The sequence below is a fragment of the Epinephelus moara genome, chromosome 16, assembly GCF_006386435.1.
Source record: "Epinephelus moara isolate mb chromosome 16, YSFRI_EMoa_1.0, whole genome shotgun sequence".
In the NCBI taxonomy this organism is placed as follows: domain Eukaryota; kingdom Metazoa; phylum Chordata; class Actinopteri; order Perciformes; family Serranidae; genus Epinephelus; species Epinephelus moara.
Genome location: NC_065521.1, coordinates 30987744 through 31013535, shown reverse-complemented (window position 1 = coordinate 31013535; position 25792 = coordinate 30987744). Strand labels below are relative to the sequence as shown.

Sequence of the window (25792 nt, the reverse complement as noted above, 5' to 3'; positions counted from 1 at the left end):
ACACCTCTAATTTATATTGCTGCACAGTTTAAGTCTGGATAAAACTTCTAACTTAATTTGTTTGAGGTAGTTTATATGTAAAAACTATGTATTTAACTTTACCTATACAATATAGGCTACATATATATATATATATATATATATATATATATATATATATATATATATATACATATATATATGAATACTTTAATTGTAGCCTGCTGTGTTGTTTAGTTTCGCTGAGGGAGTGGAGAGACAGACAGAAGGCCTCTGTTTCAGTAAGAGAGCGGTGAAGTACTGCTGAGCTCCAGTAGGTGGCGGTAAGGACACACCAAACACCGCAGCTGCAGCAAAAGCTCAAAGCAGAGGAAAAAGACGAAGAAAAAGGAAGGCGAGCATTTTGAGACCAGGCCACGACCTGCCACGGAGAGTTGCTAACTGAAAAAAAAGGTTATATAACTTCGACAATTGTGATTTCATCCTAGCTTTCTGTGACCTGCGTCGAGGGAGACGTCGAGACGAGTCTCTTCAGCGGCCCATTTCCCGTGATATTTTGACTTTGGCACACCATTTCATCAAATTCAAACGGTAACGTCAATGTTTGCTAATTAAGCTAGCTCGCTGCCGCGGAAACGCCGTTAGCCATATTGGCTGTTAACTTAGCGCTTGTTTTTCCAGCGTAAACATTACGCGGACTGCTGTAAACATCCAAAGCTAATAAGGTTTAAAATGGGTTCTTGATGACGCAGTTAATGTGTTTTTTGATATTCTTATAAGCAGACTAACAAAAAGCAGCTCTAAATTAATAATAAGGGTCATTGAAACAAGCTAATGGAAGCTAACGTTGAAACGACGGAGATGTAGCATTTCGAGGTGGCTAGTTGGAGTTAGCTTCGTGTTGAGCGCAACGCGTGTTTATCCTACATGTGTTACCTAATACTGATCATGTTTGAGCTCTGTTGAATCTTGGGGTTTAAGAGTGGTTTAGTAAGTCAGATAATGAGGTTTCAAATTGATCTAATTAAAGATTACATTTGTTAAATTGAGGGAAATCTTGAGGAAGTTCAGACAGACAACATGTCGCATCGCTGCCATCTGACCAACCGTAACTTATTTTTAGCAGACGTCCATCTAGCTGTCATCGACTGCGTCTACGTACATCTAAATTAGCAAAGCCGTCATTGTTTACGTCTATTTATTCTCTAGCTTGTCTTTCAATTGAAAATATTTGAATCACTCGGTACTTCCAAGTGAAAAATTTAACATTGTGTAGCTGCGTAAATCTCTCTTGAATCTACTTGTATGCACTTTACACAAAGATCCAAGACAGATCAAGTAACAGTGTAGTTATGGAACAAAACGGATGATCCATTTTCATGCTGTAATAGTTTAATAATTGTTGTCTCTCCTCCACAGGATCATCATGGCTGATGATTTTGACGTAGAGGCCATGCTGGAGGCTCCATTCAGAAAGGTGGGTTGCAGATTACAGAGATATGAGGCCTGTTTCACTGTTATGATTTACTCTTGAGTCCTTGTTATAATTGCTACTGTGACAAAGTTTACTTGAATGTTGTGTGGTGTGATTGAGTATTTAAAACGCAATACAGAATTATAAATAAATCCACATCTATCTCTCTTTATAGACTTCCCTAATGATATCTCACCTCTACTCCCATGAATTCATCTTTGATTCCACTGTGAACTGTGAAAAAAAGGAAGGTAGTTATTGTGCATATACTGATGTACTGTGGTTCACCTTAGGACTAAAAGAGATTCAACCTAGAACATCCAATCCCTATTCGGTTTCAACAAGGTGAATGCCAATGGTTGATAAGCCCATCTTTACCTGTCCAGCAAAGGAGGCAGTATTCAGATTTACAATCTGCATGCCATCACCGCTTCTGAATGTGCAGTCTTATGTAATCAGCTTTAAACCCCAGAAATGGGAACAAAAACGTCCACTGCGTGGCTTTGACCAAAAATGTATTATTTAGTCACCCCAAAGTAATTCAACTTTGACGAAATTGCTCTTTAGGTAGAATCACAGATGAAGTTGTGTTTGGAAATATAATTTGCCCATAATAATAAAGGATAGTAGATTGTGTTTGTGTCAGTCTACAACTATTCTTCAGTTGTAGTTTGACATCAGTATGCTTGAAAATGCAGATACTGCATTCGTGGAGCTTCATTGTGCGACCACATGAGCATGATGTCATGATTTCATGGCTAAATATATAGGCGAGTAATTAATTTCTCTTGCTAGTAAATATGAATACTGCCTCCTTGCCATAGTCAACTGTAATGTGAATCAGCATCTTGATTTTGCATGCTACACGATACCACAGATATTGATAATATATTTACTAGAATGACTGTAAAAATAGATACTTCTATCTAGCATCTTTGTATTTTAAAGTGAGTTACTTTTCAGTAGTTCATAATTTCCTTCTTAAGTCAAAAAGGTTGGAAATATTACTGATAACATGCAGACTAAAGATAATGGCAGTGTAACACGTGGCTGATTTGATGGATTTATTTATTCATTTATTTTATTTTTTTATTTATTCATTTATTTTCTTGGGCGTCAATATTACTAAGAAGTGTGAATCCCTGTTTGCTTCAGGGCAAGATGTGTGACAGAGGTGGCATCGAGCTCTTACAGTCCAAGAACGAAAATGGGTGAAGATCACTGGACTGACACCAACCACACAGGATCTCTTTTAGTGGTCATGGGCCATGCGTGGTCACATGATTAGGCACAAATAGTGGCATTGGTACGACCTATAAGAAGGGGAATGGTGGAGATGATCTGACTTCTGTCAAAGCTTCCTGAACTCAGCTAATATGTTGGACACTCTCCCTTTAACTTTGCTTTGTTGCATTAAGTACTGAGCAGCCTTGTAAAAAAACAGGAGAGGGATGGGAAGCTATTGGGGTGGTGGAAGGACACTGTCCAGACATGACAGTAGGAAGTTTTGAAGTATTATTATTAATTGAATATATTCTGCATTTTCTCTTGTCCCACCCCATCCCCTTTACCTTGACGACTTGAAATGTTTCATCTACGTCCTCATGATGTTCTTCTATCAACCTTGCTTAGGATGAGATCAAGTCCTCTCATGCAAATGGACATGAAGACCAAAACAAGAAGTAAGTTTTGAATATAACGCATCTTCGTATTGTGGTTCTGAATTACACAATGTCATTTCATTTTATTAAAAATCTCTTTTACCTCGCACGACGATAGCAGTGTGTTAACAATGTTTCAGGAAAAGGAGGAGCCGAAGCAGGAGCCGAAGCCCAGGCTCCCGAAAGAGGAGAAGCAAGAGCAGAGACAGAAAGAAGGGTAAGAAGAGGAGCAGGAGCCGAGAAAGAAAACGAAGCCGCAGCAGAGAACGCCATCGCAGCAAGTCCAGAAGCAAAGAGCGTTCCGGGCGGTACAGAGCACGCAAGAGCCCAGTGTATGTGACCTTTTTATTCTTGATGACATTAATACTCAGTGTCCACTATATTAAATACACCTGTATAATCTAAGTGTACTGCTGTAACATCTATCTTTATGAAGCTTATAGCACCCACTTTTTGGTAGGGCTGTGCCTAAGTATCATACTTTTATCTATGAATCTTAATGATACTGTTTGAGATGTTTGTAAAGACTGATTTTTTATTACTTAATTGGTGCTGATTAAACAGGAACAGGAAAATGTAAAACAACCAAAAAACCACAAGATGAGTAACTGTAGCGTAACCTTATCAGTGGTGCAGAAATTACTTTTAATATGGGCAATAGAAAGAGAAACTAAAAAAATTAATCTTAAGTTATTACCACTAACAAACACATTCCACTCATTGAAAGATATCATGCTTGGGTAGGGATAAAAAGTAAACAAGATGGCGGTGTGTGTCTCACAAAGCGCGTCAGGGTGCTTTTACTTGGAAGTGTCTGTGCATTGCAATTTTAGTTTCAAATTTGTGGGCAAGCATTTTTAGCTGCAGCTTGTCCTACAGAGCAATCTGTGCTTTGACTGGGTGCAGCAGTTTACCTCATTGCAACACGCCAGTGCACCAACATTATAGGCATCATAAAAGAGGACTTAATTATTAAACAGAATTTACGGGTGTACCTAATAAAGTGGACACTGAGTTTAAGTAGTTACCAATAGCTGTTTTGTCTGTCTGGTTCCTTTGTTGTAATTTTAGCCAAGACAAAATACTTCCTGCTTTGACTGAGATACAAAGATGTTCAGGAAATATTTAAATTTATTTGTGTAGGAAAAGTCTGGAGCTCAAATAGGCACGTATACAAAGTTTGTCATCAGACAGTATCATCAGCTGCCTCTTCACAGCAGACATTTTGACTTGTCATAGTAGAAGCACAAGTGTTATTAATAACATTAATGAGGCCTCTATTTAGGTGTCACATGAAGCAGTGACAGCGAGCCAGCGTGTCAAATACCAGCCAAGCTGTTTTTGTTTCAGCTTTATTTAAAATTTTAAAAGCAATTCTTCTTCATATTTTAGCCGGAAACGTTCCAAAAGTCGGAGCCCCCCCTTCAAAAAAGAGAAGAGTCCCATCAGGTGAGATTAATCTTCACAGTACTACTTTTGTTTTTGATTTGCCATATGTATTGATCATTTCACCTGTTTATTATATGGTTTGTTTCAATGTTTCCAAAGACACCCTTTTTAAAATTTTGGGTATTTTTTTCCCTCTTTTTTTTTTAAGGCAACCAATTGACAATCTAACACCAGAGGAGAGGGACGCCCGCACAGTTTTCTGCATGCAGCTGGCTGCGAGAATCAGAGCTCGAGACCTGGAGGATTTCTTCTCAGCTGTCGGAAAAGTAAGTTGATTTTCAAGCTGTCGTCACATATAATCCAGCAAGTCTGCGTGTAGACATTATCTCTTAAATCTTGACCGTTTTCTCTCTGCAGGTAAGAGACGTGAGAATGATCTCGGACAGAAACTCCAGGAGATCAAAGGGCATCGCATACATAGAGTTTGTGGAGGCTTCGTCTGTTCCACTGGCTATTGGATTGACTGGTCAGAGGCTTTTGGGAGTGCCCATTATCGTCCAGGCCTCTCAGGTGATGGTAATCTGAATACAGTCTACAGCTGCACTATTTCCACCAATACATCCTATTAAACATATTTTTTAAATAGAAACAAGTGTAACCCAGGCTGCTTTGTGGCTTTGGCAGATTCAATAATTCTGTGTTGATACACTGAATTAATTTAATTACATTTCTTTCCATGTTTAATTACAGGCAGAGAAAAATAGAGCTGCAGCTGCTGCCAACAATCTACAGAAGGGCAGCTCGGGTCCAATGAGGCTGTATGTGGGCTCTCTGCACTTCAACATTACTGAAGAAATGCTTCGAGGGATCTTTGAGCCTTTCGGAAAGGTCAGGAACAAGTTTCACGTATAAATTGTAACTTAAAGTCGTTTTGTAGATGCTTTCATTAAAGTCCTCCTGTCTGGTGTTTTGTTTCCAAAGATTGAGGGAATCCAGCTGATGATGGACAGCGAGACCGGGCGATCCAAAGGATACGGCTTCATATCGGTAATTTAAGCACCTTTTATTTAACAGTGCTTTAGTGTTCGCAGCTAGTTTGATTTTAACTTCTTCGCTTCTTAAAGTTTGCAGATGCAGAATGTGCAAAAAAGGCCCTGGAGCAGCTGAACGGCTTTGAGCTGGCCGGACGTCCGATGAAGGTGGGGCATGTTACAGAGCGCTCAGACTCATCGACAGCCAGCTCGTTCCTGGACAACGACGAACTTGAAAGGACTGGCATCGACCTCGGCACCACAGGGCGTCTGCAGCTCATGGCTCGACTAGCAGAAGGTTTGTTATAACCTGCATCATTTTACATCAACATATACAAAGAAAATTCAACTTCAGGCGTTTTGTCACAGGGGAACATTATTTCAAACATTTTTCTCAACACATTTTTTACTGTGCAAAAACACTGTAAACTATACCATATATATGTTGATATACAACTACAGTGGGCTTAGGCAGTATCATGGCATTACAGGGGAGTAGTGCTGCTCACAAAATGGAGTCATATACCGTATACCCCGATATCAACATATTTCTTCTCCATTGTTGTTGTCAAGCACCTGATTAAGTTAGATGTGACAGTTGGTGTTTGTGGTTGGCTATATGTCCTGCCCCTCTCCATTATGTTTGGATGGCTGGGATAAAACTTGACAGTGAAGAGTGCAGCATTTTACGAAGTTAAATATTTTTAAATTCTTGATGCCCAGAAAAAACGGCAAACATGCACACCTAGGGCCTCTTCATATTGCCGTCATTTTTTGCATAGGGTAAATACACAGCACTGCCCTTGCAAAGAATTAAAATACGCTGGCCATAGGAAAAAACGCTGGCTATTGGCTCAGTCTTTTCATACTTTGTAGTGGCTTTGTGGTTCTGACTTGTCAAAGTGTCAATTATTTTTATGTTACCAGTCTTAATACATTGCAGAACTCACCCGCAGGGCTCCGTTTTGACTTTTCATAAAACATGTCTTTGATAAGTCTATCAGTGTCACGAAACAGTCTTTAGATTTAGTGTCACACATTAAAATATTGTCATTTCTCCTTCTCCACAGGAACTGGACTGAAGATCCCTCCTGCTGCACAGCAGGCTCTACAGATGACCGGGTCCATACCGTTTGGAAACATCGCTGCTCCACCAGGTGAGATGATTGAAAGCTTTTTGTGTTTGTGTATTTCTTGATTTAATAGAAAATTCAGTGACAAATAATAATTCTCTCTCTGTTTCAGCTGTTCCTACTCCAGCTCCAAGCCAAGCCTTGAACCTCCCCTCACAGCCGCTGGCCACACACTGCCTTCAGCTGTCCAACCTGTTCAACCCACAAGCGTAAGGACATTTTTGTTTTAGCTACATTAGTTAAATGCCCAAATGTACAATGAATCTTTGTAACTGTTCCTCCTGTTTGTAAATGTGAAGGAATTAAAACAATTACAGTGTAAATGTTGAAAATGCAAAAAATGCAAAAAATGTTGAACTGTTCAGAGTAGAAATGATTCCCAAAGTTCAACTAAAGCTGATCTGAGGCTGTAGCAAAAGAGTTAGACAAACCAAGTGGGTGTCTTCCAAAGTTCGGAGTCATACTAGTACTAAATTCCTACTTTGTTTTACTGTGCTGAGGTACAAAGAGGGAATTTCACAATAAAATCATTCTTACTAGAAGATACATTAAAAAGTAGAGGCCTCATATTACATTCAGTTCTTTACACAGAACAAAGACTGGATTTTGGTTCTCATCTCTTACTCTGACATCCCTTTAAGAAGTGTTCTTTAAGGCCAGTATGGACAGGACAGGGTGTCCACAGGTGTCTGACTCTTTAATTTAATGCCTTTCAAGATCATTTTTAGACAAATTCTTTCTTATTCAAGGAATATAGTTGGGTTAATCTACATTTTGCAAGCATGTAAGTGCATGCATAAAGTAAAGACAGTATAAGGTTCAGTGGTAGGTTTGAAGATTTGTAACATCAGACATTTGGACCTCACACAGAAGAGCTTGATTCATTTTGAGAGAAATTTAAAAGATGGATGTTTTTGGCAACTATTACACCCATCAATGATCAGTAACTCTGCAATGTATGAACTATTCCTTTAAAATTCTTGTGTCAGGAATACTAACAATTTAAGCTTCTGAAGCCACTAGATTTAACATAACCATTATGTTTCTTTTTTATTTAGTGAAAACGATCCCAGCTGGGCCATCGAGATCCAAGACGATGTTATTGAAGAGTGCAACAAACACGGAGGGATCGTTCACATTTATGTTGATAAGAACTCTGCCCAAGTAAGTTGATGATTGCGGATGTTTTATCTGTTAACACAAATAACAAAAAAAAAAAAAAATTCAACTTATCCCTGGGGTATTGAAGGGGAAATAGTATCCATGTTCAAGTTGATCCACAGACGTCACTGTGGACAGAATGGTTAAAGACTAGTTTGATAGAAAATCTTTTGTCCTCTCTTTCACTCAGGGTAATGTGTATGTGAAGTGTCCCTCAATACCAGCAGCGATGGCAACTGTAAATGCACTTCATGGACGCTGGTTTGCAGGTATGTGTTTGCTTTTGAATCTTTAAATGACAGTAAAAAAAAAAAAAAACATAAAATGGAGATTTTTTTCAAGGTTTTAACATGTCCTCTTTATTCTCTCTTTCAGGCAAAATGATAACAGCTGCCTATGTCCCCCTACCGACCTACCACAACCTTTTCCCTGATTCAGTAACGGCGAAGCAGCTCCTAATGCCAGCTCGTCGATAGTCTGAGACATGCTCATTAAAGTCAGTGTAAATACATTTGTTTGCAGTCACGGAAACAGACACATTGAAATTAGTTGGCTGTGTGTAATAAAAGTTGCCTCAAGTTCATGTGTTCACCATTGAAGACTAGGCAGTTTTTTTTCTTTTGAGTTGCTTTTCAATTTTTTGTGGGTTTGTGTTGTAAACTACCACTGAGAAGTAATCTGCAGGTATCTATTGGTCCGTATGTTTTTAAATATTCCTGTCTTATCTGCTTGTTTAAATCAACAGTTTTAGATTTAAAGTAAATTGCAAAGAGTTACAAAAACTGTGTTGGGATAATAGGCCTTAAATGCCAAAAGTATATCAATGTCAACAATAATCCTTTGTAACTTTTTACAGCCATAATTTCATTTTTTGTATGAAGGCTCCCAATAAACTTTGGCAAATTTGACGATTCATTTTATGTTTTTGTGCCCCTTTTTTGGGACTTTCAATTACAGCATTGGATCCTCTGTTTCTCTAATAAAGATACAGTTGGTAACTAAAGAAAATAACTCATTCACTGGAGCTCACTACATCCACAACGTATATGAGCAGGTAGTCTGAAAAAAAAAATCCTGACCCTATTGCCACCAGCTAGAACTGACCACGGCACACCAAAGACAGCCCATGAGAACCAGTGTGAGTGAGTGATTGACATGACTGACAGCTGCAGTCACACTAGGCAGCGCTTATCAAATATAAAGTAAGATGTTACTGCATTGCCTGTTACTCACCTGGAAAGGTTTTCAGAAACTAAGCTGCAAAATGAGAATTTGTGACCTGGCTGCCATGTTAAATACAGTTGAACAACACATCAAGCGCCACTCACCAGCCAGACCAACACCCACTACACCATAATAATACACTACAGTACGTGAAAACATTTGAGGAGAGAGAGTTAATTCAGTAACAGAATCTTTGATCATTGTGCCTAGTTTGACCTCACTTCACAAGCAGTGATCAACAGCTGTGTGGGACTCCAGCTCTGATTGGTCATCGCTCACATGCAATAAGACCATTGTAAGAAATACAAGGAGGCAAAGCAATGTCACTTTTTCCCCCACACATCTGTCTCATTCAGTGCTGTGTGAATATAGTGACAGGTTTTGCAAGTATGACAGTCAAATATAAAAGTTACTGACTACAGCTTTAAAAGATGAAATGACTCACTTCCTACTACAAATAAACTATAAGCCACAAACAAGAACACACCCTTCCTGAGCCAATATACTCAGAGGTTTTGCTGCTACAGCCTCCCTCAGTCTGGTACAGCATGAGCCATACAGCTTACAGTGGCTAATGTTAGCTAACTTAAGATATTGCAATGTAACTGACACTACTCAGTAAGTTTGCCAGCTTTATGACTATTTCTGTACTACAGAACCAACTAGTTCATCTTACTCCATGATGTCTTCTATTTCGCAAATCTGACACACTTAGTGTTGTTTGTCAAGGTTTTCTGTCCACTGTTGGGTGGGCTCACTGTCGCCCCCTGTGGCTATAGGGGGGGGAAAATCACCCACAACTGCAGCTCTCGCCACAGACTATAAAAATAATGGACATAGCTATCATGACATCACCTGGACAGCTGTTTTGAAGCCTAACATTGGGCATTTCAACCATTGCTATCAGAGGTGACCATATTTGGAGCAGGGGGTGGCGGCATGGTGGGGTGAGGAGTGAATCTGACTCGTAGTCTGAAGTGAGGCTTTACGGACAGCCTGTCACTCAAGCAGCCCTTAAAGATGAGTAACTTTGAGCCTTTATAAAATGTAAATGGGTTGTCATAAATGTTGAAAATTAGCTACAAAACCTAAAGCTGTAAAGTCTGTCATTTTAACATGGGAGTCTGTGGGGATTTAATCTGATTTGGAACCAGCCTAAAGTGGCTGTTCGATGAACTGCAGTTTTCTGCAATGGCTTCGTTTTTCAGCTGCGGACGGTGCTGCTTTGCTGTCACCAACCATCAAACACCAGTGAGTGTTAACTGCTCTTCAACCTCAAGGGGCAGTAATGAGCCCATTATGGCTAAAATCACCACAATGACCTGAAGATAGTCTGAGTGGGCGGAAGTTCGCTGCATAGATCAGCCACTCATTGGGCGGAACGAGCCACCCGCTGAAGTCCCGCCCTACCACCTCCAATTGTGTAGCAGTTTTCAACACATCCTTTACTAACTTTTGCAGTGTTTGATCTTGCGGGGATGTAGCCATTTTTCTGCCATGGTTCACGTCCTGTAGGCGATATTTTTGTGGGCGTGTTACACCAAAACCTGTTTCCCCCCAGCAATATTTTTGCAAGCGCACCGTTGCTGTTTCCGCCAAGAACGATTGTGATTGGTTGAAAGAAATAAAAAAAGCCGGGGCGTTTTTTCTCCAATCTTAAAGTGAGAGTCGGCGGAAAGGTCTGGTGAGCGAGACTAAGCTGAAGAAGACACAGCAAACACAAAGTTGAGATTTTTGCGTCATCAGATGTGTTTTCAAACAGTATGTCTTGGTTTTAAAAGAAAAAAGACTTAAGGATGAAGACATACTGGTTTGTTTGATAAATGTACATCTGATTAACCACCGCACCTACATTTAAGAGCAGCGCATAGTCCCTTCCATGAACCTTTCTGAGGAACCATCTGGGACCGTCTTATCCACTGCATTTGAACGTGGACGACTACAATATTAATCCTAAAGATGATGTACTGCAGCATCTCTCTTTGTGTTAAACAAATGACACAAGACAGGTTTCATGCATATACTGTGAACTTTATCTTCTAACAAAAGGTATTGCAACAACAAAATATCTTTAACTTTACAAATCTCTTTACTGTCAATTTACATTTTTCTCTTTTCTTTTTTTTTTTTTTTCAAAATTTTACTCTTTTTTTATTATTATTTTTCCCTCCTCCAGAAAGTCGTTGACATCTGGAAAAAATGACATGGTCAAAGTCTTAATGCTGTGCAGGATTCATTCTGAGCTGTCAGACTGTGATTGTCACAGAGGCAACCAAAGTCCTGACTTCCCAATGTTACGATCAAATATCATTTTACCAAATAAGCAAATACTGTAACTTAAGGCAAAACCATTTAGGACGGGGGAGTTTTCCACACAGGACATTAATTTACACCTAACATTCACTTCAGTTCTGTTGTAAACACCTGAACAAATCTGTACAAACACTCGCCTTAAGTCAACATGAGCCATACTTCCAACAGATATTTCAAACTTGTAGTAACTGTAAACACTGAGCGCTGCATGTGCTGTAAACAGTCGGGTGCTGTAAGGATCCATTTACTGCTGAAGTCTCTCAACACAGGAAGAGGAAGTTATTGCTGACCTGAAAGGGCTCTTCACTTCTTAGGAGAGCATTCCTTCGCTTGGTGAGCCTGCAGGACAGCGATCGCCTCGTCCACCTGACCGAAGGAGAGGAAAAAGAAGATGGTAAATATAAAGCTCCAGTCAGGTTCGCTTAGGTTAGACTGGAAACGGGGGAAACAGCTAGCCTGGCTCTGTCCAAAGGCAACACAATCCATCTACCAACATCTCTCAAGCTCACTAAGTAACACTCTATATCTCACTTAATTTGTAGACAAACACAACACATTGTGGTTTTATGAGTTGTAATGTGCCAGAATTTCTTGACCAGGCAAGTGAGGTTGGTATAAGCAGCAGCCTCCAGAGATGAAAAATGAAGCCAACGCAGTAAGTGCCAAAAACTGCAGTTCCTCTAGAGGCTACGTGAGGCTGTCTTCAGAAGCCAGTCAATCCTCATAGACCTCCATGGTAAGATGCCTGATTTAACAGCAGACTTAATGTTTACAGCATGATACAGGTCTATATACTTGGTCTCTACAGTTAATACAACATTCATGTCAACTGTACTGGGGGTAACTTTCTGTCACAGACCGTATAAAATAATGAACACAGCTACTGTGACATCAACCTTTAGTTGACTCCTGTTTTGAAGCCAGAAGTTAAGCATTGACCATATTTGAAGGAGAGGTTGGATCTGTGGTGGAGCGAGGGGTGAATCTGGCTCAGACTGTAGCCATGCCTTGCTGACAGTCTAACTCCAGCAGCCCTGCACATCATTATATGTAACTTAAAGCCCTGATAAAATGTAAACAAGTGAATACAGTTGTCTTAAATGTTGAAATTAGCTACAGAGGCCAGAGCCTTTTTTTGTACCAGGCTGTAAACATGTTTACTTCTGCTGTAAAGTCGGGCATTTTAACACGGGGGTCTATGGGGACTGACTCCTTTTTGGAGTCAGCCTCAAGTGGCCGTTTGATGAACTGCAGTTTTTGACACTCGCGCATTGGATTCATTTTTTAGCCTTGAAGGTTGACGCTTGATTTTTATGTAACTAACCCATTTACATTTTATTAAAGCTTAAAATACACGAGTAAGGGCGTGGTTGCTTTGAGTGACAGGCCGTCTGTGAGGCGTCACCACAGTCTGAGTCAGATCCACCCCTCGCTCTCCCACAGCTCCAGCCTCTCGTCCAAATATGATCCCTTCTGGCTCCAAAAACCTAAGGTGGCGTCGGCCAAAATGCCGTACTCGAGGTGTCAAAACCAGAGTCCACAAACCAGTTAGTCTATGGGTTGGTATTGGTTTATTGGAGTACAGGGTGTGCGCAAAATGTTCCAAAATAATAACTATTCCTTTAATTAATAACAAAAGCCAGCTTTTGCTAAATCCTAAAACAAACAATTTTCATTTTCTTGGTCGATTCCTACTTTCCCCTGGGAGTAACTACACATAATTATAATCAACATCCAGGAAACACTGCAAACAATCCTCATTTTTAAGGGTTTTATAGACGTCACTTTCTCCATGGTTGAAGACTTTAAGATGCAGTTAAAAAAATAGTCAGGGACCATGCGTAAACCTTTTGTGTATGTGTAAAATGACTATTTCCAAGGTCAAACAAACACTTGTACACTCAACTTTGCAGTGACTTGTTGGATACTGCTTTTTCTAAATCTAAAAAAATTGTATTAGACATGCAAATCCTAACAAAAGCAACTGTGTAATGGTAAGACAAAAAGTGAACATAGTTAAACCTTAGAGTGCAGGGACTCTGGCGTCTCCAGCATGTGCAGCAGCTCCGAGTTGTCAATCTCCAGCAGCATGCCAGTGATTTTTCCAGCCAGGTTTGGGTGAAGGGCATGAATCACTGGATACAATCGCTCCCCTGTGTGTCACAACAGTGGGAGAGGATTAACAACCAAATACACGAGTTACTTCAATCTACAGAAAAGAGGAAGAAAAAAGCTGAACTGAATGATGCCATACCGAGAAGCTGCTTCTGATCCATGAGTGGAGCTGCAGCCAACATGGAGGCGGTGAGTGGCTCATGGCCTTGAATGTGCACTGGTGGCTCCATCAGGGGTGCAGGAACAGCCTAAAGACATCGAGTGTGACACAGCATTACTGCGATCATGTCTTGGTAAGAAAAACTAGTCGTGAACATAACTTTGGGTACAAGGCACCAGAAACAACCATGAAACCCAAACACGTGATAACAGTTTCATATTACAGTTCAGTACAGACTGCAGTACCTGTAGTCTTGGCATGGGTGCAGGTGCCGTGATCACCTGCTGGACATTTCTCACTGCAGACGAGTACTTGTACTGGCCGCCTCTGGTCATACCAGGCACATCAGTACGCCCTCCTACAGTCTGGGTGCCAATGTTATCTAAATAAAGATGTTACACATGTCAGATTCTACCATCCACGTAAACAGCATATTCTAGAAAGATGGAGTTTATCATGTCGTCATAACTCTGGTTCTTACTTGTCTTCTGTGAGGAGCTTATGACGCGTGGAGCCTGGGTGGAGGCCTGTCTGACTGTAGCGATGGGGGCTGATCCACGTCGAGGAACGGCGGTACCAACAAACTGGGTTGAGTAGGGACCTAAAAACAGTGGAAACATTAGTACACATCACATATATACATGTATCTGTGTATAATATAAATCTAGAACATACGACCCCCTCACCCTGTAGTCTTGGTGGTTGGCCTGTCCAGCGAGGCACTGGTCTCATGTTGCTGACAGCATTGTGGTTGTAGAAGGAGCGAGTGGGAGGCTGCGTGATACATATTCATTAATTAAAAAACATACTGCAGGTCAACCTGTGAATCCCAATTAGTTGGAGGTTTTGTAATTATTGGTTTTTGATGAGAATTAAACAGATATGGACACTCATCATTCAAGCAGGATCCCACATTAACTTTTAAGTCCAGTGAAATATGTCTGTAGCCCCATTCGGACTGGATGTATTTCTCCAGGGGAGGTGGGGGGCTTTTAATATTACCTGCCCTGGTTTTTAATCCAGCCAGCATATGTAAGCAATTTTTCACCACAACCCCAGTAATAATTACAGCCACCATAACCTACTGTTTTTTGGCACACTCGCCAGTTCTCCTGTAATTTAAAATTCTGCAGGAAGAGCTGCTTACCCTTTTAATGCATTTTATGAATCCAGTGTGAAATCTGACTTTTGTGTGAAAATGTGTGAGGTTAAAATGTTTTCGCCTCACAAACAAATGCAACTATGACAGAAAGATTTAAGCCACGCGCAAGAAGAACAAGTGAAATCTCAACAAATGGGCATGTTGTCAGCCAGTGGTATGTAGCCTAAGATGGTATTTAGAAATTCTGATGGTGAAATTCTCTATTGGCTAGTCCTGCTGAATGTTTACGTCTCTTACAGACCACATCCTGTAATATCCTGATGGTTAAAATGCCGTCCTGAACAATGAGTTAAATTAAAGAGGAGCACAATGACTATTTTTCCCCTCACCTTTATGGGGTAAAGAGTACTGTACATAATAATGACTTGTTGGTTTTTGAGAGTTTGGTTCTGCTACCACATTTTTGTTTGTTTGGTTAAATTTGCTTTTTATAGACTCCACTTGTTGGCCACACAGAAGTCTTACATTCAGACTTCCATTCATGAGACTAAAAGGCATTTATGTTTATGTACAAATCAAAACGCTGCAATTGATAAAATGTGTTTTCTTTCTTTTAGTGTATGGCATTTACTAAAAAGTAATCAAAAACTTTTTTTCCCCAAATTATTAATATCACTTGCCTCTCTGTTCTCATTATTCGAACATGCTTACCTGTGGTACAGTCATGTAGTATCCAGCCTGCTGGTACGAGTCAATGATCGGACTCGTCATGGTCCTCAAGGTAGCAAGTCTCTGCATGTATTTATTGGTCAGGATTGCTTTACGTTCCTCCCTCCGCTGAGCCAGAGCCACGTACAGCGGCTTGGTCGCAACAATTCTCCCGTTCATTTCAGTCACTGCTTTTGTTGCTTCCTCCGGTGAAGAGAAGCAGACAAAGCCAAAGCCTTTGCTTTGGGAGCCATCTGTCATGACCTGCAGGAAACAAAGGCATGCATAAGAAACTAAACAATGGCACCGTAGACCTGAGACAGGACTCACAAAAATGAGGACTTTCCAGTCTACTTTGGGTCATCTGCTATGAGACCCGACTTACATGAAACTTTAATACCTGAAGACGCAGCTTGATTTGAGACCTGAAGGCAAAAACCTGAGGAGACTTGTTGACCCATAGATATTGAAAACTGAATGTAGTTGTGCCTTTTGGAGCTCTGCCAAAACTGTGACATGAATTATTGATAACAAAATCAGGATGGCGCAACATCTGCATAACCTAATGAACACTAAAACTTAGAGAAATGACGGGGAAATTAGCCTTTTATTGTAAAATAATTAGTCTGAGCACAAGTAACTCAATAGTCACGCCTCCTCTCTAGCATGTCGCCTGTTTTCCTTCCTGCAGCTGTGAAAATGATCCTGATGCAGAAATCACTTATGTGGTCATTCCTGCTTTTAGAGCTCCTGTTCCTTTTTTGTCCAATACTGTTTTTATTTGTCCAGTGTAGACAACATACACACTGAGCAAACAAATGAATGTGGACTTTGTTCAGAAGATGATTTTATCCTCCACTGCGAAAATGTTGTACTGTTTAAGTACATTTGAACTAAAATTAATCAAAGTTCAAGTTAACCACAGTTGCCATGAAAAAGGACTAAATCAGCACAGTGTGTGTCCAGCTTACATCTACAAGGCTGTGAGTTCCAGGCTTTTACTGTGCTGTAGTTTCATTCCTACCTCGGATACATCAAGAAAAAGATACAAGGATTGTAACGTGTGTAGCTGCAAATTTTAGTGAAGAAGGCCCAAAGTCTTATCTCATTACCTTGGCACTGGTGATGGTGCCGTAGGGGGCAAACTCCTTCCGGAGTCTCTCGTCGTCTATGCTATCGTCCAAGTTCTTCACATACAGATTCACCCCCTGGAATCAGAAGGAGAAGAATTATTTCTTTCTGCACCACTTTTAAAAAATGTCTACATTGCAGTGATGTCATATCATCCTATGTCTAAGTTGTCCTGCTTGTTGAAAGTCAGTCAGCTGAAACCAGTACAGTACACATCAATTGATTTGGAAATCATACAGTACAAATCTCTGTTTTGAATGATTAAAAAGAAAAAAAGGTTGACATTTTGTAAAATACACTTTCTGGCTTTCTTACCAAGGTTATTAGATTTGAAGATCGTTATCACCCTCATATCTGTCAATTAAATAGGAAGCTACAGCCAGTTAGCTTAGCTTAGCATAAAGACCGGAAACAGTGGGAAACAGTGAGCCTCAGTATGAAGGTGAAAAAATCCACCTACCAGCACCAGCTTGTTTAAAAACAAACCTCAAAACATAAAAATGATTCTCAGTTTTACAGAGGGTTATGTGTCGGAATATTTCTTGGCCAGGTGCAGTTACTCTCAGTAAATTTCCACTGGTTGCCTGGTAGCTTGACAGTGATGACAAGACAACTGGATATAACCTGTTACATCTCACCTTAAGAGGTTTTCATAGTTGAATTTTATTACCTTAAGGCTCGAGATATACCTCCTTTTAACTATACGTTCACGTGTGCATGTTGGCTGCCTCGCATATCCTATGTCTAACCCTACTCTAACACTTAGAGTAAGGTAAACAGTGTCCCTCTGCACTCACAGATGTATCAACACAAGGCACGTGTGTTACTAATTCCAGATGTATTTATCAGATAAATATCAGCATGTGAGGTGGGGACAGCTGAACTTACTCAGCTGGGAATAGGGACAGTATCAAATATAGGTAAAAGAAACACTATTAGCACTGTTGTAAAAATGACAACGTCCATATATGCATACAATGCAGCAGCACCTGATAGCGCTGGATGCGGTCCTGTTTGATCTGGTCAAACTTGCGCTTGAGCTCTCCCTGGCGCTCCAGCCGCTTCTGAGCCCGACCAGCGTAGATGATCTTCCCATTGATCTCCTTCCCATTCATTTCATTGACTGCCTGAAAAACAAGAAGACATATTCACAAATATTCTGAGAATAGTCAGAGCTCCTAACTTACTCTAATAATGTCTAAGTCTCCTAATTAAGGAGTGATTTAGCAACACTCTCAGAGCACCCTTTACTTCTACAGATGTATAATGAGGCTCTGGATGAGTAAAGTCGTGAGGACTTGAGACTAGCTTGACTAAAACTGATGAAAGACTTGACTTTGACTTGGGAAAGATGACTTGAAAGGACTTGACTTTTTTGTTTAATATTTGTATTTTTCTAGATATTGAGGAGTTACATTTTGTTTGTAAATTATGATAATGCATATATCGCAACGGGGGAGGACCCGCCAGCTGATATTCGTGTCCACACTATGAGAGCTCGGGCCTCTCCTCCTGCCCGCAGCTCTCCTAGCAAGAAAGCTGCGCCCAGGCAAAGTATGGAATCCTGCGTGGAACAAGCTGCAGCTAAAAAAACGTGTCCACAAATTGTAAATGACAAGTACAACTGCTATGCGTGGACACTTGAGGTGAAAGCACCCTGGAGCACTGTGTCCAGAGGGCAGCAAACAGCACCATCCTGTTTACTTTTGTCCCCAACCAAGAACGATATATTAGGATTTTCAGTGGAGCATGTTCCTGGTAGGAGAAGTCACTTTAACATTGTTCATCGCCGCTAAAGTTACACCACGGATCACCTAACGGATATTCGGCCATTTTATATTTTCTGTTCACTTTAACCGCCATGTACAAGTGAGGAAATTGCTTCAGGTATTGTTAGACTGTTGTGACAGTCTGTGAATCCTTTATTTTCAGTTTTCAAATTGATGTAATGCCCAAACATTTGCCAAGCTAATCCAGTGATGAAAACTGATTCTCCAGTTCAGGCAAAAGGCTGGAAAGGGTTGTTATGATTAATTAAATTAATGTACATGTCATTGCAATGCTTTTGAGTAAGAAGGTAGAAGATATGTTGATTTGTATGTTGTGGCACTGCAGTAAAATGCAGGAGTTTAAATTTGAGATTCAGACATGCTACACAGCTCACAGGGCCTGATGTGCCTTTCTCCCACAGTCTGTTTATCCTTGGGGACCCGTCGCTCCTCACAGATGTCCCATCCCCTGATGCAGAATGGGTGCAGACTGCACTGATGCTGGGGTGTAAAGTCATTATTTCTGAGAGGAAGGCCGCCTCTGCCGCCCTCGCCCCTGTAAATCTGGCATAATCATTTAGGTAGATTAGCCTTGCTGGAGGACCTGTCATAAAGACTTATGAACAGAGTGAGGTGTTCCCATTTGAAATGGGGCAGGTGCGTCTCCAACATCAGAGGGTTAGATGAGGGTGTAGGACTGGGAGAGACTCGAGGCTTCAAAGTCTGAGGTATATTTTCAAAGTTTTTTTCTTACTTTTATGCACCTTGTCTCATCATCATTACCTCTGTATTTGACATCTCTGTGTGGTCATAACCTACGGTTTGGTTTTGTCCTGTGTTTGTTTTTTTTAATATTTGTTTTACTTACCTTTATTCCTTCTTTCTTTCACTGGACTGTTTTTGTCCCTAGCACAGTCAGTGTTTATGTGCAAGCACCGACATTAATACTACTGGTTGACCTATCACCAGATATTTCCTACAGGTGTTTGTAGATGTTTGTAATCCTAAAAAATAACATTTTTCTGTGGTGTGACAAACTCATAATATATTTATTTTTGCAGGTTTTAGGGTCACCATAATGCACTGCTACTGTTGGCAGGTATCCCATCTGGGTGGGCAGGAAAACTTGGCACACTCTACCTTCTGAGCATCCTCATGGTTAGCGTAGTTTACAAAGCCAAATCCCCGTGAACGGCCCCTCTCATCCTTCATCACCCGCACACTGAGAGTCCTCCCTGAGAGTTTGAGCACAAACTGGTCTGTAACTATCTGATATACAAAGTGGTAGTTATACAGATTTAAGATCAACCGTGGCAATAAATTTATTACAGAAAGGCCCCAAACTGAATAGGAGAGCAACACAAGAATTAAAAATTATGCTTTCTTACCAAATGCAGAAAAGAGTTCCTTCAGTTTCTCATCAGTGTAGTCTTCACCGAAGTTTTTGACGTAAACGTTGGTGAACTTCAGAGCTTTGGTGCCAAACTCCACCTCTCTTTCCTTGCGGGACTTAAAGTGGCCAACAAAACTGCAGACAGGATCAAACCCATCACCAGGGACATAAAGGAAGCACAGAAAGTTAGATAGTTGAAAACTTGATTGTTCAGTGTGAAAGCTTCAGCACAGCATCAAAAACACCACAAGACAGTTAATGAGGACAAACATGAAGGACACAACATTAACAGACCTAGGTTTTAGACAACTTTAAGACACAAAGAATGTATTTGTTTAAAGGTACTGTTTGTAACTTTTAAAATGCATTAACCATTTTCATTGCCAATGGGTGAACTGACTGTAACATAAGTTAAAAAAAATAAGAACTTCCCCTACTTCCTCCGTTGCCTGTAATAGCCTGTGGACTGACGTCTATCTAAAAGGCTCGGGCTGAATTTTCCATGAAAATCGAAACGACGTGATGAACATGAAAGAAATCCTTCTCTGGCAGAAAGCCCATCAGGCAACCTTCTCCCAACAGTGTGCTGCACCTCTCTTCAGCTCCACGACAGCATGCAACAGTAGCTAACTTCAGCTTAGAAAAGGAGTCTGGTAACGTCAACAAACGACCAGCACCTACCCCACAACACAGAGTCAACACGTGTTGTGTTTCCGTTGTATACATTTAGCAGCCGCAGCCCGGAGATGGCCCTTGACTTACAGCTGAGGTTTGCGCTGCCTGAATTAGAGCCGTTACAGCCACTGTCCGAGGATCCGTCTCCAGAGTAAAGTGAATCTCTCACCTGCTGTGAGGGAAGCCGAAGTGCAGCTGGTAGTGCTAGTAGCTAATTCTTGTCTCATTTGTGGTCTAATAAACACTAAATTCTTCAAGTGAAATATATTGTGATATTGGAATTTTAGCTGTCTAATGTTAGCTAATGTTGGCTTGCTTTCCAACACAGACAAATTGCTCACTCGCAAAACACTGTACTGAGTGGGTACTGTCAGCTAATTCATCCAGACCCGGGGCTTGTTTGCAAATTACTTTATCAGCTATGAAGCAACTAACGGCAGATCCATGCAGCATAGCTAAGTTACAAATAGGTTAAATTACTGTGATGTCGTGCTAACAGCAACAATCACTGTCGGGTAGAAAACTGGCAACTGATTACAGTTGTGGAGATGTGTGAAATCTGCAAACTTGTTGATTTCCATTGTCATTTCCAGCTGTAACTGTAATGTTTAACTGCAGCATGGTTTATTTATTATCTATGTAAAAACTGTTCACACAGCAGATCACATGTAAGAACACATATGAATCTTCCTCCTTCCATCATGAAAGACAAACCTACACTGTATTGACATGATCACTTTATGATGATCCTGCTTTGCCTGTTTAGTCCTAAAAATCACAATACACACACAGACAACAAACCTCGACACAGATCCTACTTATTCACTGACCTAAGCAGGGACAACTGAAATGTTCTCCCCAGCAAATGGGCCATTGGGTTGACAATGCCAGATTCCAATTGTTTACCTGTCTTTCCACTGAGCAAAAAAAAAAAAAAATTTACCTGTCTTTCCACTGAGCAAAAAAAAAAAAAAAAAAACACATGGGAAAGTCATCCAGCATGAATTTACAGTTTACATAGTTAACATGCTTATATATTCTACACTACTCTTTGCCTCAACCTACTGTTTTAAAGAGTAACTAAACCCCTGACTTTTGGCCAAAGTGTCTCCTCCCTGCAACATGAAAATGAGCGTGGCTGGGAGGGGGACTTAAGAGACGCCCAGTCACGCCATCATGCCGCTTCCCAATCCACAGCAACACCCTCTCTGCAATACTTAGAGAACATTTCCCTTTATCCAAGCCGTTCCTTAGTGTTTTTAGTTTTTTTTGGACAAAGTATAAAGTAACAGACCCCCTCTGTAATCTTTTCGCCTTGCTGCTGTCTCGAGGGGATTTCTCCGTCCCTTTAAGAAACTATTGTCCAGTGCTGCTTCAGTGCAGCCTCGCCTGAGCTAGCCCACCTGAATGAATTGTATTCCACTGAGTGTTTCTTTTAGTTGTCTGTACATCTTTTGTGTGGATTAGGATACATTAATGATGACGGGCTTTTGTTGCATTTACATGGTGAGAGTTATGGACCGCTGTGAAACGCCACAGAAAGCACAAGACAGACTCACACTGAGCTGAACTGAAACAAGTGCTTGTAACTTCGGGAAATAATTCAAACTGTCTTATACTGCGTTTCTGTTTATGGTGTTTTGCCACGGACGGGGCTCAGCACACGGGAGCTCAGTGGAGTGAAGGAGAGATAGACAGCAAACAGCTAGAGAGTTGCGGGTAGCCGAGTCATCTGCTACGCTCTTGGGCTAACGTTAGTTAGCTGCTTTGATTGCGCATACAAATATAAATGTTGAAACTTTTGTCAACATGCTCCACATATCATTAGCTTGGTTTGATTCTCCGCACTTTGGTTAATCACGAAAGCTGCGTCCAAAATATATCACTCGGCACCAGATCAGCCAATAGCAAAATCTGATTGCAATAGCCAGGTTTCAACCTGTAGAGGGCAGTTCACTATCTATATTAATGACAACATGTAAAATTTAAATACATCGCACTAAAATTTCAAGCTTTGGCTCTGAATCGATTAACACTACTAAATAAACATATATATTGGTTTTCAACTGGAAAAAAAAGTGGTCGGGGGTTTAGTTACTCTTTTAGATTGCGCTTTTGCCACCTTTTTAGATTGTATTTAGTTTACTCACACTTTCCTATCATTCAGCAACATCCCATTCATGGTGGTGATGGCCCGGTTTGCAGCCTCGTGAGTCTCAAAGTGAACAAATCCATAGCCTTTGGATCCTTTCTCGTCACAAACAACCTACAAAAGCAAAGGCTTTAAATCATGCAAATTACAAAGAGCTTGCTGCAAAAAAAGCACTTTGCATTTGAGATTTAAAATATGTACACTTGTTCTGGGCAATACTCAGTTGTATACATTATCTACTGATCTATCCAGAGTGATATGAATATAATGTTTTTGTAAAGGGTTCATTGCACAGATCATTGTTTTATTCACATGATTTTGCTTATATTTGTAGGATGATCCACGCCACTTACCTTGCAGGACAAAATATTGCCAAAGGCGGAGAAGGTATCATACAGCGCCTTGTTGTCAATAGACTCATCCATGTTCTTGATGAAGATGTTTCCCACACCAGACTTCCTGAGTCCCGGGTCACGCTGAGACCACATTATTCTGATAGGCCTGCCCTTGATAACATCGTAGTTCATTGTGTCCAGGGCGCACTCCGCTAAAAAAAATATATTTATATATATATATATATATATATATATATATATATATACACACACACACATATATACACACACATATATATATATATATATATTAATCATAATAAGCATATCATAAAGCATCATCACTCATCATGCAAGACTAAGTCATGGCTCTGTCTGTGGGGAATTAAACTTCCTTTGACCAAGATAAAATACTCAGGTTGGTTGAACGACATTGATTAAGAATGTATTTCACATTCATTTAATTTGTTTGCTTGATTAAAAGTGTTAATTAAATAAACTTCTCATAGGATAAATTCAGAAATACTTGAGGATATCAGGTGAATTCCAGTGTGGCTTCAAATCAACCCTGAGATTACTGTAGATCCATAATAGGTAACAGTATGTTGCACAGTGGTTATTGTAATGTATAGTTTTGTTACTATGGGAAAAGCTTTGGTCCCTGTTAACTTCACTGAAACATGTAAGTGCATCTTCTAGTGATAAAAATAACAGTTTTAAAGTTTTAATTTGGGTGGACTGGTCAAAAACGGTAGTTTACCATCAGCTGGTTGCTGGAAGTTTATGTAGGCATATCCCAGAGATCTTCGGGTGATGATGTCACGACACACACGGATTGACATGATGGGTCCTGCAGGAGAAAACTTCTGGTAGAGCATGGCCTCTGTAACATCTGGATGCAGGTCGCCTACATACAGAGAGGCGAGGGGATACGTTGGACCGCTGGTGTTCATCTTGGGTGAGCTAGTTCAAGAAAGAAGAAGTATAATTTATTGCACTTTTTTTTGGGAGTTCCAACTCAATTATCTTAAACAGCAAGAAATAAGGCAAAATGTGGACTGTGTTGCCAGTTTATTATACCAAGTCACATCCCATGCAAACCTATTTAACAGCTTTGCAACAATTTCTACCTTTCTGAAGGTTATCATATTCTGTTTTGATTGACCAAAGTGTTGGTTCAGCTCCATAATCATTTATGAGGCCACAGTAATATTAGAAACACCCGTCAACAAATTCAGCTGTCCATTTTTTTTAAATGCATTTAACCTGTACAGGCTCCCAGGGGGCTGCAGCCTATTCATACATGCACATTTGGGTGAGAGATGGGGTACTACCTGAACAGGTTAGTTACACTCAAAGGTTTAGGTCTAATGTTGTGTCCACCCCATTTTCCCCCTTTTATTTTATTTTGTATTTAACTACAAAAGTCTCTTGAGACACATTATCTCTTACAAGAGAGGCCTGGACAAAATGGCAGTGTAAGATAAGTATCACAGTAACATAAAAACACACATAATTAATGTACAACAAACTCCTTTAAATATAACGCAACACTCTTTAATGGCACAAGCTGCAGCTTCCAAAAGGACCACAAAGTTGAATCAACACATCTTTAATACAGTTTTAAACACATCATAATTTAGTCATCTCCAAATAAGAAGCTGATTTTTTCTGACAAGACAAAGAAGAAGACTTTTAGAGCAGCAAAAGGTTCCTCTGCGGGATGAAGAGAGGATTTATTGCAGCAAACTGCATCACTAAACTACAGTACCACTGAATTATCTGGTATTCATCCAGTTATAAACACCAGAGGAAGAAAAAAATACTCATATAAAAAATAGTTAGTTCCTAAAATTAATTATAATATACTTTTGGCTGGTTGTGACAGTATAGACACAATAAAATGTCATAAAATGTGGCTTTTGATTCTTTGATTTGTACTTGATGTACTATTTGATTTGTTTATTAAGTCACTCCCGAAATATCAATGAGGGTAAGCAAGACCAAATATTATAAACACCTCTCTGTATAATGCAAAATAGTTCAATCACACCAGGAAAGTAAAACCTCCTCAAAATAAATACCTCAAAAACTGTTGCAACAAAATCCTAGATTTTATAACCTTAATTAAAGTAATATTTCACTAGTACTTTATTGATTTTAACAAGCTAGATGTACCTACCAAACTGGCAACTGAGTGCATGTGTTGTTATGGAGAATATTGATGTAGAATTTAATGTATGTTGATAATCATGCCAAGACAAAAGGGTGTAATTCAACTAGCTTGACGCTGGGGTGACACATACTAACATTTACCGAAGTTTTATCACCTCATTTTTAATTATAATAGAGTTTTAATAAACATAACAAGCTAGGTCAACAGTGAAGTGAGTTTAAAAATTTTAAAAATATTAATTGAATTGTTACCAAGGACACTAAGAAGCTAACGTTAGCTAAAATTATAGTTAGCTAAATTTGAACCGCTAACTCGAGCACTCCACATCAAAATTAGCTGATAGCGATGGCAGGTGATGCCTCCAACTGTAAATTAAACGAAGTGAAAGAACTTAATTAATTAATTAAATAACGTTACTTACGGCTTTTAAATAGTCAAAATGTCGGAACACTGATGTGTGATTTGAAGTGCAGCGTTCACCTCTCTCCACATGGGCGCGAGCTTGTTTTTGTTTAATTATGAACGTGGAACACCTGCAGCTCTCTTCCTCCGCCTGCCGTCGTTCCAATTAAGCTGGGAGAGGGCAGAGGTTAACTGACGTGACACTCCGCGATAAGACCTAGTTCTCGCAAACCAAAGGTTAAATGTAATGTTATAGGTTATATTTCTATGTATGTTATGTTTAACAGTATGTTATTGATTTCGCCCTCT

General features: G+C 40.0%; 2 protein-coding genes across 4 annotated transcripts; one reads left to right on the top strand and one right to left on the bottom strand.

Annotated features, from left to right (window-relative positions):
• The first annotated feature begins 336 nt into the window (after nucleotides 1-336).
• Nucleotides 337-8736, top strand: rbm39b (RNA binding motif protein 39b). 2 transcript variants are annotated; one of them, XM_050064972.1, is made up of 15 exons: nucleotides 337-570; nucleotides 1399-1456; nucleotides 3086-3135; nucleotides 3255-3446; nucleotides 4507-4563; nucleotides 4712-4829; nucleotides 4921-5073; nucleotides 5254-5391; nucleotides 5485-5550; nucleotides 5628-5832; nucleotides 6605-6691; nucleotides 6780-6876; nucleotides 7726-7831; nucleotides 8019-8097; nucleotides 8204-8736. In XM_050064972.1, exons 2-15 carry the CDS (start codon nucleotides 1406-1408, stop codon nucleotides 8302-8304), a joined length of 1500 nt encoding a protein of 499 aa, XP_049920929.1. In that variant the 5' UTR covers nucleotides 337-570; nucleotides 1399-1405; the 3' UTR covers nucleotides 8305-8736. The 2 variants fall into 2 exon arrangements, with proteins under 2 accessions (XP_049920929.1, XP_049920928.1); XM_050064971.1 differs by having other exon boundaries at nucleotides 4921-5079.
• Nucleotides 8737-11139: 2403 nt separating this feature from the next.
• pabpc1l (poly(A) binding protein, cytoplasmic 1-like) lies at nucleotides 11140-25773 on the bottom strand. Of its 2 annotated transcripts, XM_050064044.1 has the most exons (16): nucleotides 25503-25773; nucleotides 23666-23868; nucleotides 22924-23117; nucleotides 22569-22684; nucleotides 19739-19878; nucleotides 19491-19585; nucleotides 17571-17708; nucleotides 16563-16658; nucleotides 15454-15714; nucleotides 14327-14414; nucleotides 14122-14241; nucleotides 13886-14022; nucleotides 13620-13728; nucleotides 13388-13518; nucleotides 11656-11731; nucleotides 11140-11242 (listed from the first exon to the last, which is right to left on the bottom strand). In XM_050064044.1, the coding sequence occupies exons 2-15, from the start codon at nucleotides 23856-23858 to the stop codon at nucleotides 11669-11671; spliced, it is 1881 nt and encodes a 626-aa protein (XP_049920001.1). In that variant the 5' UTR covers nucleotides 23859-23868; nucleotides 25503-25773; the 3' UTR covers nucleotides 11140-11242; nucleotides 11656-11668. The 2 variants fall into 2 exon arrangements, with proteins under 2 accessions (XP_049920001.1, XP_049920000.1); XM_050064043.1 differs by having other exon boundaries at nucleotides 11155-11731.
• Nucleotides 25774-25792: the final 19 nt, after the last annotated feature.